This window comes from Boleophthalmus pectinirostris, unplaced genomic scaffold (assembly GCF_026225935.1).
Source record: "Boleophthalmus pectinirostris isolate CB_2022bp ecotype Guang Dong unplaced genomic scaffold, ASM2622593v1 HiC_scaffold_9, whole genome shotgun sequence".
Taxonomy (NCBI): Eukaryota; Metazoa; Chordata; class Actinopteri; order Gobiiformes; family Gobiidae; genus Boleophthalmus; species Boleophthalmus pectinirostris.
In genome coordinates this window covers 3099884-3115041 of record NW_026571541.1, presented here as the reverse complement: position 1 = coordinate 3115041, position 15158 = coordinate 3099884, and the positions used below count along the sequence as shown (strand labels likewise).

The 15158-nt window shown below is 43.0% G+C and overlaps 2 protein-coding genes across 2 annotated transcripts in view; both read left to right on the top strand.

Moving 5' to 3' along the window:
* LOC110172735 (mitogen-activated protein kinase kinase kinase kinase 5-like) overlaps positions 1 to 8069 on the top strand; it is a 39445-nt gene extending 31376 nt beyond the window's left edge. The window contains exons 26-31 of the mRNA XM_055147827.1: positions 3621 to 3721; positions 5124 to 5301; positions 7059 to 7127; positions 7269 to 7343; positions 7427 to 7553; positions 7651 to 8069. Of these exons, the coding sequence (XP_055003802.1) occupies positions 3621 to 3721; positions 5124 to 5301; positions 7059 to 7127; positions 7269 to 7343; positions 7427 to 7553; positions 7651 to 7741 (641 nt within the window). The 3' untranslated portion in view covers positions 7742 to 8069. The remainder of the gene's footprint in view (positions 1 to 3620; positions 3722 to 5123; positions 5302 to 7058; positions 7128 to 7268; positions 7344 to 7426; positions 7554 to 7650) is intronic.
* Positions 8070 to 8215: 146 nt separating this feature from the next.
* zmp:0000000529 (WD repeat-containing protein 20) lies at positions 8216 to 14477 on the top strand. The gene is made up of 4 exons (XM_020938672.2): positions 8216 to 8873; positions 9439 to 9621; positions 11492 to 12865; positions 13315 to 14477. The coding sequence occupies exons 1-4, from the start codon at positions 8490 to 8492 to the stop codon at positions 13360 to 13362; spliced, it is 1989 nt and encodes a 662-aa protein (XP_020794331.1). The 5' UTR covers positions 8216 to 8489; the 3' UTR covers positions 13363 to 14477.
* Positions 14478 to 15158: the final 681 nt, after the last annotated feature.

Genomic DNA, 15158 nt, shown 5'->3' with positions numbered 1-15158 from the left:
GCACTTCAGAAAGTTCTGAGCAAGGACCAAATTAAATTTTGAAAGGTGTATTCTGTTTAGTGAAAATGGCAGATATTCTGTTAATAGGTTGTTCAAGTTTTAGCTGATAGCAGTCATTACCAAGATTCTGTGCTGGTTGCAGTGAAGTTTCTAATTGTGAAACAGAGTGACATTGTTTAGCCATGTCTCTGATGTGTCCCAAATCACTTCCTGGTGTCAAGGCCATCACAACAAATGGTATATCTTCTGAGCTTGCATGAAGGCATTTTGTGTTTCTGTTAACCTTAAATGCATTGCACACCCTCACCTTCCAGTCACTGTTGTGAGTTTAGCATGTTCTGTGCTCTGTGTACATACTCATCCAACGGGTTTACAGCTCTAGTACAGAAAGTTGATGAAACCGGTCTAGTAGCAGACATCAAGTCCGCACTTGCTGGAAAGGTTTTAGCCAGTGTTTGAATTTTGGAATTAGAAAAGAGAATGATTAAATTAAAATTTTGCAAAATCCAGCACAAATGTACATTTGTACTTGATGGTATCAGTTGTGCAGCCTGGATTACCTCATCATCTGGAGTGCATTGAATACTAGCATGTTACTTACACAATAAGTCATGCTGAACATCTTTGTTGGCAACAAAAACATCCAAGGTGTCTGACACTGGTTCATTGGTACTCCTGCAACTCCCACTGTAGCTACATACTCATTTGTTGGACTGCACACATTCTCATTGTTGACTGCTGATAGAGTAGCCCCATTATCAACTAAAACATTAACCCTTATTTAATTAATTTCAACTGGTATAACAGGGTCTACAGCAGGTGATTTAGAAATTTGGTTTTTAATGGCTTCATTCATAATGTCATTGTGAATTGCAACTTCTTGATCTGGATGGAAAATGATTGGTTGTTATCTGATCCTGTCCCCTCACAGCCTCCCTAGTCTTGTGCTTCCTCTGTGGTGGGCAAGCAGGGTAAATTTTTTTGTGAATATGTGATGGCATGCCAATTTGATTTTGGCTGTCTATTAGGACACACCCTTTTGTAATGCCCATATTGCCCACATCCAAAACATTTCACCTTTGCCCTCTTATCTATCGTGGTCTTGTTCTGTGTATGTAACTTTAGCTTTTGTTTAGCACCAAGCTCCTTTTCTTGGCTGTTGTGTAAATATTTTGTGACATAGTGCCTATCTAGCTTCAGCTCATTCACATACGTTTGTGTGACTTCCATTAAATCAAAGTTAAATGTGCCTTGATATGGCCAGAGACTGTGTGTCTCCTCACACATCATAGCAGTAAACCGGAATACAAAATTCCAGCCACTCTCACGCTCTACAATGCCAGCTGGCATTCGAGGGGAGAAAAGTTCAATTCACATTCAATTCTATCAACTGCACTATTATTGTCTGGGGAGACAGTATAACCCACAGAGTCTGGAGTGCTCACATTCTTATCTCTCTGAGTGCCCTGTTGTGCATATCAAGGTATTTCATCTCATCAAACCTGTCTTTGGACTGAGCAGTGCCCATGTTTGCAAAGCAGAAAAATTACACTTTAACACAATTACACATAAACTGCTACTACTGCATCCAGATGTACATCCTGATTTTATTTTATTTTAATTTTAGAACACAATCTTAATGCTTCTCCGCTGACTCTGGAGTTCTACAGTTTGTTTTAGAGTCCGATACTTTCCTAGGCTCTTCCCTAAACTCATGAACCCTTTTTCTGCACTGCTCTACTACAGCATCTACAGCTAGTCTGAATAGCGCACAGCTGCATATTACACCACAAACTTTTATGACCACTAAAATAGGTCAGTTCTACCTAGGTTTTCACACCAGCCTGTGATCACAGTTCACTAACTGTGAAATAAAACCCTCTAAAATTTCCTGCCTTAGTAATCATTTATGTGGCCTAATTAGGCCCGAGCGTCTACAGAGCGTGAAGCGCTCTCCCCAAACACACACTGTCACTCATGTTAGTGACTGGTGCCCGCTGACATGGCACGGTGGCATCACCCATGGCCGCGACAGCGTCCTAATTGTTATTGTTCACCCCAAAATGTGCACGATGTCAAGTGCGCCCTGCCCTTATCAAACACTCAATGCCACTCAGTAGTGACACTCATGGCTTCCAATTGCACAGACTGGCATTGCCTGTCTCGTAAACTCTAAAAACATGCATTGGGCATGTGAGTAATCAAAGAGAATGGAGCCCACAGGTGCGTTACTGGACGCGAGCACATTCCAATGACATATATATTTGCCAATATGTGCCTATATTGTTATTGTTCTATTTTTTCTTCTTATTAATATCCTCCCCCCAAGCACAGTTCGGTGACTTGTCACTGACGAAAACTCAAAAACAAAAATTTTGCACAACATTCAAGAATGCCAAAATAGGAATTCACAAATACTCCACATCAAAAAACTAAAAAAACTCAAAAAAAAAAAAAAAAAACTCAAAAAAAAAAAAAGCCTGATAGCGCCCCCTGCAAAATCAAAATACATTGTGCTTAGGGCTATACCTGAAAAAAATCTACTTTGTCATAGACAAAAATTCAGGTGGTTGATAGGTGATTTCAAAAGTGAAGATAGTATGATCTTTGAGTGTTCAAGACCCTTCACTGTGCTTCCAAAGGAGGAGCTTTACAAAGCAAGTGGTAAGACTATGAAGGCCAGTAGGCACCAGTTAGACAGCAATATGCCGCTATTTAGATAATGATATGCCAATGGTATGCCAAAGGAAGATGATCGTGTTGTGTGAGTGTAAGCTCCTATGAGTCAATGTTAAACTGACAGATGTACGTGGAGGATAAACTGCTTAAATTCTCTTACTCAAAGTTAATCCTCTTTTACCAAATGCATTCGGAGCATCCTAATAATTCACTCAATAATTCGATGAGCAATTTTCACAACTTTTTATCTGATTATCAGACAATAAAATGCTTTTTAAGTAGATGCACATAGTACTGAGTTACACAGCTGAGTACACAGCTGAGTTATTTTGACCCCAAGAACTGAAATAAAATTGTACATAATCATAAAAGCGGGGGTTACAATTGCTTATTTGCTAATACATGACATTTAAATCACCATGTTACCTTTTGTTAGTTTTAAAAGGCTATATCCATCTAAACAAGGTGTTAAAGTTCAATTAGATTCTGTCTCTCTGCCGCACGGTGTTCTAGGAGGGTAGGGCTGAGCAGCGAGAGGTCATGTGGTCATAGCATTTCAGATAAGATCTTGGATTATTTTATACCTAACCAAAACCTACAAGTAAAAGTAACTTAAAGAGTAACATCTTATTTATAATTTGAAGTTAATGTAATTTAAAGGACCAATCATTAAATCAAGTACATTCTTTTACAAAGGACAGTCACAAAAATTAGACAAATTATTATACAAATCATATCTGAAGGAGCTGCAAGAAAAATAAATGTTCAAATCATTTCATATTGTTCAACATAAAGCTTTTGTCACCTGTACACTTAGTCACAGTGGAAAGAGTAACACTTTTACTCAAGAGTACTGTTATTTTAATAAAATGTAATCATAGTAGTACCCTGAAAAGTAAAATTTTTAAAGTAGGTATTCTGTTTTATTGCTGTGTGCACAGGGAGCCTGCAGAGCGGCTGTGTGTTCCTGTGCTGCGCTCTCGACACCAGTGTGGTCCTGCTGCAGTGGTACGAGCCCATGAGCAAGTTCATGCTCGTCAAGGTGAGCTGTACTTCAATACTGTAATTCCCCACTCTCGCACACACACAAAAGTCTGGTGGCCGAATTCACACTTCCGGGGTTTTTGCGAACTGTCTAGTGTATTCCGATTCCTGACCTAGTCACTGGAGAGAAATGAAATTGAGGGGAGGCACTAGGTGGCACCAGCCTGGCTAGTCTTCAGTTACATTGCTTGGACAAATCACAGAATATCCACTAAGCAAATATCCTTCTCAAGAGTATTTACAATAGTGCTACTTCCCTACCTCAAGTGGAGGAGTTTAAGTATTTCAGGGTCTAGTTGTGCAGCATCTGCAGTGATGTGGTCACTATATCGGACTGTTGTGATAAAGAAAGTGCCGAAAGGCAAAGAGTCGAAAGGCAAAGTTCTCCATTTAGTCTCTGTTCCTACCCTCATCTATGGGCATGAGCTTTGCATAATGACCAAAAGGATAAGACCCTGGACGCAAGCGGCTGAAATGAGTTTCCTCCACAGAGTGGCTTCTCCCTTAGAGATAGGGTGAGGAGCTCAGTCACACGGGAGGAGAGTAGAGCTGCTGAACCACGGCCACCTCGCCACTGATAAGCAGAAGGTGATGGATGGTACTTTTGTCTATATATTCATAAGACACATTATTAAAATCCACATCTATTGGAACATGGCCCTATATAACTCACCAATTTTGTCTGCTGAACTAGCATTCACAGGGTTAGCACCCACAGCAGATATCTGCAGACAAATCTGCTCAGGGGCTTCAAAATGGTTAAAGAGTGGCAAGCCATGAACCATGCGAGTCTTACAGAAAACCAGTCAAGTGATGACAAGTGCACTAGAACACATCCATTACCTATGTGAGTCATGTGAGTCTGAGATTACATAGTTTATGTCATTCTGTGGAATATTCCTGGCAAAATAATAACACATCCAGAGAAAATAAGGTTTCGAACCCTCCACCCAAACATGTACCTTGTGCCCCGTTTAAGTGTAAATTAACATCTAAACTTCTCCCATGACCACATATCAAAAAGATCAGCTAAACTCGGCAGTATCTGGAGCACTAACGGGCAGTGTGAGGGGGGAGGAGAGGCAGGGTCTGGGGTGTCAGTGGTCTAACAGGTATCCACACTTGAAACTCTGCCCCTTGACCCAGGTATAATCAGAAACACATGCTGCAATCAATCGCAGTAGCCACTGAAGACAGTGCATACTCAGTTTTTAACTGTTTTTGACCAGTTGCCAAAAAAAAAAAAAAAAAAGCACTAGGAACAGTAGACAATGCTACTCAAACATCATATAAAAAGCTTAGTAGCAAATTAGTAGCTGATTTATTGTTTTGCTCCACTTGAATGTAAAAGTTGTGAACAGGTGAAGCTGTGCTCTGGCAGTAACACTGTGTGCCCACAGACGTTTGACTTTCCGCTGCCCAGTCCGCTCAGGGTCTTTCAGATGGTCGTGGTGCCTCAGCAGGAGTACCCTCTGGTGTGCATCGGGGTGTCCCAGGGGCCCAGCCCTCTTCTGCCAGTCTCTGTTCAATACATCAACCTGAACTCCAACACATCCTGGTTCACCAACACCGGCCTGGGTACAACAAACACTACAGCCTCTCCATCTCTACACTCTCTTTCTCTTTCTCTCTCTCTCATTTAGAGATCAGGAAATAGAGTTTCTTTCATAGCGAATGCAGATTGTTTATAATCCAGAGAAACCGATGATAAGCTTGACAATATTTTTGAGACAATATTTAGGCATAATTTTGATTATTTTTGCCAAATTTTGTAATTTTAATTCATGGCACTCACCCACAGCCCTTTTTTACCACAAAACTTGAAGAGAGCCGAGTAGTCATGTTTTGAGCAGTTATCTATTTGCATCTGAGTATTCAAATAAAGAGTTCAAATAAAGCTTTTTTGTCAATTTTAGTAGAAACTTTCACTCTTTATTTGAAATGTTTGAAGAAATGTTTGTCTTTATTGCAATTGTTATTTTGGGAGCATTTGTGCTCAATTACCCTAACAAAAATATAATAATAATAATCATAATAATAATCATTTGCATGAACATATCTGGACATAGAGCTCTGAAGCTTCACACAGGTGTTGCTGACCAGCAGGGTAATAGCTGCTGGAGTGTCTATGAGGAAAATTTAAGTCAGTACTTATTTTCTATATTTGATCAATATTGTACACATTTTGTACCTGCAGCAAGTTTGGCTATGCTTAGAATTGCTTCCCTTTCCAATGATCTAGAATATGTATACTTTTTTGCATTTATTTGTAGCCTAATATTTTTTCAAATCAAAATAAATCACTATCAAAAGTGTTTCCATTCCACTGAAAATATACAGTATGCTACAGGTTTTACACTGACCATACTACACAAACCTGATCATTTTAAAATACTTGATCAGCTGATTTATTTATTTGTTACCTCTGCCAAGGAGGTTATGTTTTTGCCGGCATTTGTCTGTTTGTTTGTTTGTTTGTTTGTCTGTTAGCAACATAACTCAAAAAGTTATGGACCGATTTTGATGAAATTTTCAGGATTTGTTGGAAATGTGAAAAGGAAGAACTGATTTCATTTTGGGGGTGATCCGGAAGAATTCCTGGATTCTGGATCACTTTGAAATTTTAGTTAACATTGTGGTAAATGGGGCCAAAAATTTTGTTTCTCAATATCTCGGTTAATTATTGACCAAACCCCATGAAATTTGACTCAGGGATGGACAATGGGATCCTCTTTCATATTCCAAAGGCTGATCCAGATCTGATCCAGAAGACGGATTTTATCGCAATTTATATAAAAAATGGGGGTAGTCCTTGGCGGAGGTCTGCGCTCTCTGAGTGCTTTTCTAGTTTATTTATTTATTTATTCATTCATTTCATTTATTTTGAGAGACTCTGAAGACAAGTTTACCTTGAGTACTATAAAATGCAAGTGTATTCACTTGAATAGAAATTCACACCACAGTCCATAGAAAAAATATGCAATAAAGACTCCAGTATGTAGAGTTCCTTTAGATTTCATTTTCAGTGAATTCCAATTATGATTTAAAAAACATTTTTCCAAGACATTTTGAGAGAGTGTAGAAGACTTGGTGCACATTGAGAGAGCTGACAGACGGTGGCCCTAAAACCTGCTCCTGCTGTCTTCATGAATATGACCTCTAGAGATACTTCTGAACTGGAGTTGGACAAGACGGGCCCTCACAATGGAGCATGCAGTGGCAGACCTGAGACTGAACTTAAACAAAAACAAGCTTGCACATTTACAAATGTCTTTATGCTCTGTAGCTTTAGCATTTCATGCTTAAGTCCATGCTAATAGTGGTGTCTGTCACAGAGAAGCCGTCTCCTGATGTGGTGCAGGTGAAGCAAATGGACAGCAGCATGCTGCTCGTGCTCCTCGACAGTGAGTCCCTTTGCTGTTCTATTCTATTGACTATGGTGATCAACATGCAAGGAGAGACAGTGTGTTTCCTTTAGCTCCTCCTGCTCAGGTCTGGATTATGTTTGTGCATTCTGTCCCAAGTGACTATACTCCTCTTCTCAGAGTCAGTTTATATTGTTGGCCTGGAGGGGGAGTTGAAGAGTCAGAGTGGCCTCTCTACAGAAGTGAAGTCAGTGGGTGAGCACATGGTGTACAGATATATAAACATACAGACTATGCAGGCTCACCCACTGGGTGCTGACCTAAACATCTGTGTGCAGTGCATTTGGGGGAGTCTTTGCTGGCGGTGTGGGACCACGGTTGGCAGAGGAGAGGATTGGACCCTGGTGAGCTGCTTCAAGAGATCACAGACTACAAGAAGACCTATTGCTTACTGCCCTCTGACAGGTACTGCCACACCAAAACCTCATGCATTCCATGTCAGGAAGGGCATCTGGTGTAGAAATGTTGACATGGAGTGGAATGAATGTTCCTCTGCTCACAGGCTCGTGCTGTTAGAGACTCGGCGAACAGAAGAACACCTGTCCAATCTCTACCTCCTGGAGGACGCTGAGCGCTTTGTCCTGCTGCCCTGACCATGATGGACACCCATCTCTGCTTGAGTTACGGAAGATCAGGAGTATTCTGAGAAGCACAGAAAGAGGAGCTCTGGTGTGAAGGCTGAGCTGTGAATGTGGCTCCTTTACTGTCCATCATTACAGGGCCCTCTAAAGGACTTGATCTCACTGAAGAACTTGAGTGAGGAGTGCCGGAGGAGCCTTTCAGTAAACTGTAGACACTAGAGGGTGTTGTTGGTGGAATTTCCATCATTAATGTGAACTGCTTATTTCACAATAGGTTGCAATGTTTTATATGAAGGTTGAAAATAGGCCCAATAAAACATAATAAAACAAGGAAAACGGACTTAATAACTCATTAGCCTATTAATGACAAGGTCATGACAGTAACAACACTAACCCCACTTCGTGGTTAGTGCGTTTTGAATAAATAAGTTCTCTCTAAGAAAATGATGAACACGGGACATTCACAAAAGCTCGGCACGTAAGATTACGCAGTAACGCATGTCCCCATTACGTACAGTGGCTGTGATGGCTGCGCGGAGGATGCGCGAAGGCTGAGGAGAGGATGCTGACTCTGGTTCATAGAAACCTCATCCCCGGGTCGGTTGTCTGGAGACGGCAGGAGAAAGATGCGCTGTGGCGGAGCGCTTGTGGACGGCAGCCCAGCTGAGCACGCCACATTAATCTGTTTCTCCCATTTGTTTTTTGATCATTTCCAGGTCAAATCTCGGTTTCCTGTGCGGCTTGTTTGTAGCTGCTAAAAATGGCCGGAGATGGCGGCGGACTAAAGGATATCAATGAGATTAAATCACAGTTCCGCACCAGAGAGGGGTTCTACAAGCTGCTCACCCTCTCAGATTCTCAGCAGCGAGGAGGCTTGCCTCGGGGAGTGTCTGCGGGAACGACGCTGGGGCCAGTGGCGGGGGCCGGGGCCATCCCTGGCGGAGGGGTCGGGCTGCTGCAGGGGCCAGGGACCACCGCGTCCTCTTCTAACGCCGGCGCAAGCTCGTCTACAGCGGGCTTCCTGCCCCCTGTCAGGGTCTCCATGGTCAAGCTGCAGCCCGAGGACCCGGGCGAGGAGTCCGAGCGGGTGTGCTTCAATATCGGCCGGGAGCTCTACTTCTACACATACACCAACATCAAGAAGGTGAGCCTGCGCCAGACTTAGCCCATAGACATCCTGTTAGCTTAGCGAGCTAGCCCTACTCTGTGATGCTATTCCTTTCCGCCGGAGATCTGGGGCAGCAGCAGGGCCACAGGGAGAGGGGTGCCGGGGCAGCAGCAGGGCCACAGGGAGAGGGGTGCCGGGGAAGCGGCAGGAGAAGAGGGGTGCCGGGGCAGCGGCAGGAGAAGAGGGGTGCCGGGGCGGGGAGAGCAGATCAGGCAGATGCACCAGCCCCACACCGCTGTGAGGGAGCTCAGGGTTACTTCAGTTGCTTAGCTTGGCCTATATCCCGTGCAAAGGTAGCTTGGTGTAAATGATAGAAATTTTAACATAAAATATAACATCTGCATAATGTGATGAAATGTTTAAAATAAATAAATAATACAAGCTTTGATGGCCTACCGCCAAGCCATAGACTATAGGCACAGTGGATAGTTCCCTTGAAGAGCCTGAAACAGTGTAGTCCTTTTAATACACATGAGGCCTATGCTGATATACTGAGGCCTATTAGCCACTACTGATTCTGTCTCTGTGTCTTTGTGTGTAGGCTGTAGACCTGAGCAAGCCCATCGACAAGCGCATCTACAAGGGCACGCAGCCCACCTGCCACGACTTCAACCAGTACTCTGCCAGCGCCGACAGTGTGGCCCTCATTGTGGGCTTCTCTGCCGGACAGGTGCAGTACCTGGACCCCATCAAGAAGGAGACCAGCAAACTTTTCAATGAGGAGGTAACGGCTCACCAGCTGCTGTCCCAAACTCACCCACCTTTCAAACAAGCGCTCACATTTGATTCAGTGTGTAAAAACATAATCACTGTGACAAACGATGACGGCTCATTTCAACAGTTTGATATGTGTATGTGGGTAGAGTAGCTAAAAAAAATTTAACCTCACCTCAAAATAGTATTACTCAAAGAAGAAGTACAAAAAAAGTAAGAGTACAAAAGAATTTGAGACACTATAATTGAAGTTAATGTAATTTTGAGGACAAACATGAAATAAGCACAAAATCTGGTATTTTGAAAGAAGAGACACAGAAATGAGACAAACTCGATCACAAGAAGTGGTGCAAGAAACACAAATGTTCAGATTTCATATTGTCAACATGGGGGGGGGGCTACGTAATCATCATCCCAAAATCAGAGCAACTCCGACCCAAAATCAAAGCGTTCACAAGAGAATAATAATAATAAGAAACACACAAGCAACAATAACAAACACACAAGCAACAATAACAAACACAAAAGCAACAACAATAATAACAAACACACAAGCAATAACAATAATAACAAACTCACAAACAACAATAACAAATACAAAAGCAACAACAATAACAAACACACAAACAACAATAACAAACTCACAAACAACAATAACAAACTCACAAACAACTATAACAAATACAAAAGCAACAACAATAACAAACACACAAACAACAATAACAAATACAAAAGCAACAACAATAACAAACACACAAACAACAATAACAAATACAAAAGCAACAACAATAACAAACACACAAACAACAATAACAAATACAAAAGCAACAACAATAACAAACACACAAACAACAATAACAAATACAAAAGCAACAACAATAACAAACACACAAACAACAATAACAAATACAAAAGCAACAACAATAACAAACACACAAACAACAATAACAAATACAAAAGCAACAACAATAACCAAAACGCAAACAACAATAACAAATACAAAAGTAAGAATAATAACAAACACACAAGCAACAATAACAAAAGCAACAACAATAACAAACACAATAACAATAATAACAAACACACAAACAACAATAACAAAGACAAAAGCAACAACAATAACAAACTCACAAACAACAATAACAAATACAAAAGTAACAATAATAACAAACATACAAGCAACAATAATAAACACAAAAGCAACAAAAATAATTGCCACGTTTTTACAGGACCACATTTCGCTAGGTTCTGTTTATATTATGATTTGGTGTTTTTATTCTCAAGACAAGTATCCAATCAGAATGAGCCTCATGTGTTTCTCATTTGGGTTGCCAGTTTCAATGCTGAAATCCCTAAAATGCCTCTCTCAGATCTGAATGGTCACTACCTAAACCCCAGCACCTGCATCCAGTCATGGATCAGTGCTAGTGCAGCCTCTGTAGCTCAGTCAGGGAATTCTGGAGGTTCTGAGCTTTCACATGAGTCTTAGCCTGCCAGTATACTGAGAATGAGACAAACTTGGATGTGTTTCTATCTGTAGGTTAAGGCTTTGGCAACACAGCTTAAGAGCACAGGATACAGTTCCTTTAAGACTTACCTGCAGTTATAAGCATGTCTTTTGGGTGCTGGTGAGCCCTCTGCTGGTAGCAGTGGGAATAAACTTAGCAAACTACTAACTAATATGTTTATGTTATGGGATATGTGTCCTTTATTAGGGCGTTAGGAGAGATGGAAGAAAATACACAAGTACATACATACACTATACTCTATACCTGTAAACCTGTACTGTAGTCCTTCTCTCCACTCTGTGTTACTTAAGTCTGATGCCTTTTGTATGAGTTACTCTGCTGCTGTCTGCTTACTGTTTCTTTTTCTTCCAGAGGCTGATAGACAAATCCAAGGTCACCTGTCTCAAGTGGCTTCCCAAGTCGGAGAATTTGTTTCTGGCTTCCCATGCCAGTGGGCACCTGTACCTGTACAATGTGGATCACTCATGTGGCACCACCCCACCCCAGTACTCTCTGCTGAGGCAGGGGGAGGGCTTTGCAGTCTATGCCTGCAAATCCAAGACCCCACGAAACCCTCTGCTCCGCTGGGCTGTTGGGGAGGGAGGTCTGAACGAGTTCTCCTTCTCCCCTGATGGTGTACATGTGGCCTGTGTGGGGCAGGACGGCTGCTTGCGTGTCTTTCACTTTGACTCTATGGAGCTGCAGGGGGTGATGAAGAGCTACTTTGGAGGTCTTCTGTGCGTGTCCTGGAGTCCAGATGGAAAATACTTGGCTACGGGCGGAGAGGACGACCTGGTGACCGTGTGGTCCTTCGCTGAGAGCCGCGTTGTGGCCCGGGGCCATGGGCATAAGTCCTGGGTCAACGTGGTGGCATTTGACCCCTTCACTACATCCCTGGAGGATGAGGAGCCCATGGAGCTCAGCGGCAGTGAGGAGGACCTGCACCAGGGCACGCCTAACTCCTCCACCACACACTTTGGACGCGTTCGAACAAGCAGCACCCTGTCACATCTGTCCCGCCACAGCTCCAGAGGAGGGGGCTCGGCTTCTGTTACCTACCGCTTTGGCTCTGTGGGACAGGACACTCAGTTCTGCCTGTGGGACCTCACAGACGACGTACTGTACCCGCGCCTGCCCCTGTCCCGAGCCTTCACAAACACGTTTGGACCCTCACTGTCCAACTCGGGCAGTGGCGCGGTCAACAGCGTCTCCACAGGGGGGGGGGCTGGGGGCGTGGAAGGTCATCACCATCCTCCCAATACCAACCCCCCCACGCTGCCACTGCCTCGCTCCCTGTCCCGCTCGAACTCTTTACCCCATCCTGCTGTGGCCAATGCCTCCAAGAGCCAGGGCAGCTCTGAGGGAGGGGTGTGCGGGGGCGGCGGTGGCAGTGGGGCTGGTAACTCCACCCCTTTCAGCATCGGCCGATTCGCCACATTGTCCCTACAAGAACGCAAGTCCGACAAGTCCAGTGTGGAGAAGGAGCACAAGCGCTACCACAGCCTCGGCAACATCAGCAAGAGCAATGACAAGATCAACGTGGCCCCCAGGAGCCAGCGGCTGGACGCCGCCAAGGTTCTGGGCACCACCCTGTGCCCGCGAATGCATGAGGTGCCTCTGCTTGAGCCTCTGGTGTGCAAGAAGATCGCCCACGAGAGGCTGACTGTCCTCGTCTTCATGGACGACTGCATCATCACAGCCTGTCAGGAGGGACTCATCTGCACATGGGCCCGGCCTGGGAAGACGGTATGTCCCTCAGCACACAGCAGAGGAGACGTGGACATTTTCACATTCAATTTTAATGTAAATTTTTTTTTCTTATTTAGTAAGTTTATTTGATAAAGTTGGCCACATACTTAAGGAATGGTAATGGTACAATATTTGACAACTGAATTGAAATATAAAGAGAGCCGTTGTCAAAAACAGCAATCTTCAGAGCACTCAAGCCTTAAATCCAGAACAATTCACGATTATTCAAACATGCATGAATCAATTAGGAGTACAAATCTGGCTCTGCTTGATGATGGAGCACAGTTATGGTGAAAAGCTCATAGTATGCAAGTATATTTTCAATGGTATGTCCTCTTTAAAAGAAGTTTCTTCACTAAATGTGATGACGTTGAGATATCCCTTTTCAGGTATTAGAAAAAGAGGATTATAAATTGTTACATGTTTTTGCTTTTTCTCATTTGCAGAACGTGACAGCACAAAACGGGAGCTCTCCAAGTGGGACGGTAGTATAGCTGATGGACTCTCTAGGACACCACTGGAACGCCACTGACCCCTGGGGCCCCTATGGCCCCCCCTGCAAGGGACCGCAGGTCCAATCATTGCACATGGACAGAAACAGGCCACATGTGGGCTGATTACTGATGTTTGTGCTGGGTTAGAGGGGGGGTTGCAATACCCAACTGCACTCATTGTGATTCATCAGTTTTTGAAATAATTACCACCAATTCAGTAACTACAGGTCCCGACAGAAGAGCTCTTGTCAACAACAGAAAACACGGCCAAAGTCCAAAACAATTTCCCTTTTGTGTGTGTGTAACTGGTCACATTTTAAATACATTTATTCACATTCCACACTAGATCTTAAACTGCTGTAGCCACAGCTGCCCAAGGGCTGTGGTAATCTGCACCAACAACCTATGAACTTTCCGTCACTCTGCCCATTCACAAAGGAGGTGAACTGCTCTTGCCCAAAAACATCAGATTAGTAATAAAGAGCAGAGTCAGTAGAGAAGGGTGGCTTGTTGCAGCCCTGGTTGGTGGGGATATTTGAAGCTTGTGTTTTTGGTTCTGAGAGAGTCTCTGGTTAGGCAAAAGAGACTGAAGCCCCACTCCATCTTATTTATTTGAAAGGACTCTATAGTAATTTATATTGTAAAGTGCAAAGTAACTAATAAATACTCAAAGGACATACGATGTACGTACAGAAATGTCTTGGTGACAGGATAGCACGGAGACACTGGGTAAAAGTGCAGGTGTGTGGAGCAGTCCTCACTTGCTCTTCTTGCACGCTTAAGGAGCTGGCTGGATTTTGCACATCCAAACCCACAGTCCACAGACGATACACTGGACAGCCACTGGAGGGATCATTCACTGTGTTAGAGATGAGACTTTGGACTGTTGAAATACCACTGAACCTCTAGAACACTGCTCCAGACCCTTACAGTTTATGTGCAGAGCACCATCTGGAGTCATGGTCTTCATTGAAATGAATTTGGTTTTGATGTTTTTTTCAGTGTTCAATCCGAAAACAGGAAATACCACAGCCTCATCATTCTGATGAACAGAGGTTCTGCTTAAACACAATAAAAGTGCACCCCATACAGCTTGTGTTTGGGTCATACAGAGACTCGTTCCCTCAGTGTTGGATTATTCACTCATTCAAAGCATGTAGAAAACGTGTAGGCCTACTCCCTTAGCGTATGTTGACCTATTCATTCCCTCACAGCATGTAGACCTATTCACTCCCTCAGAAAGTGTGTAGGCCTATTCATTCCTTAGGGAGCACGAAGGAACTGCCACAATCATCCACTGATATGATTCATGTGCTGTGCTCAGGCAGTGTGGAGCTACTAGTTTACTATATTAGATTTTATTTATTATATTAGACTCCCATACATGTCATATGTCACAAAATGTAACAGCAGTATGATCATAAAGAGGTCAAGTGCACAAACGGTGCCCTGGTTCCACCAGACAGTCTGAGTCAGGCTAAGAGAATTACACAAATACAAAAGTAAAAGAAGGATTAAAACCATAACAGTACATATCTGAAGTAGCACACATTGGGCAACAATGATTCAATATTCAATTAATATTGATCACTATCACTAAATACCATTGAAAACATGATAGAACCAATGTTGTATTATAGAACTCAATTTAAAGATTGACATTTTGACTTTGAATCTTTGAACCATTCAAGCACTGAAAATGAGATGTTGAATCAACACTAAAAACAATGTTATATTTCAATGTGGCACCAAAATCCTTCAAGAATAGCTAGGAATTGTCAACAGCCTCAAGTTCA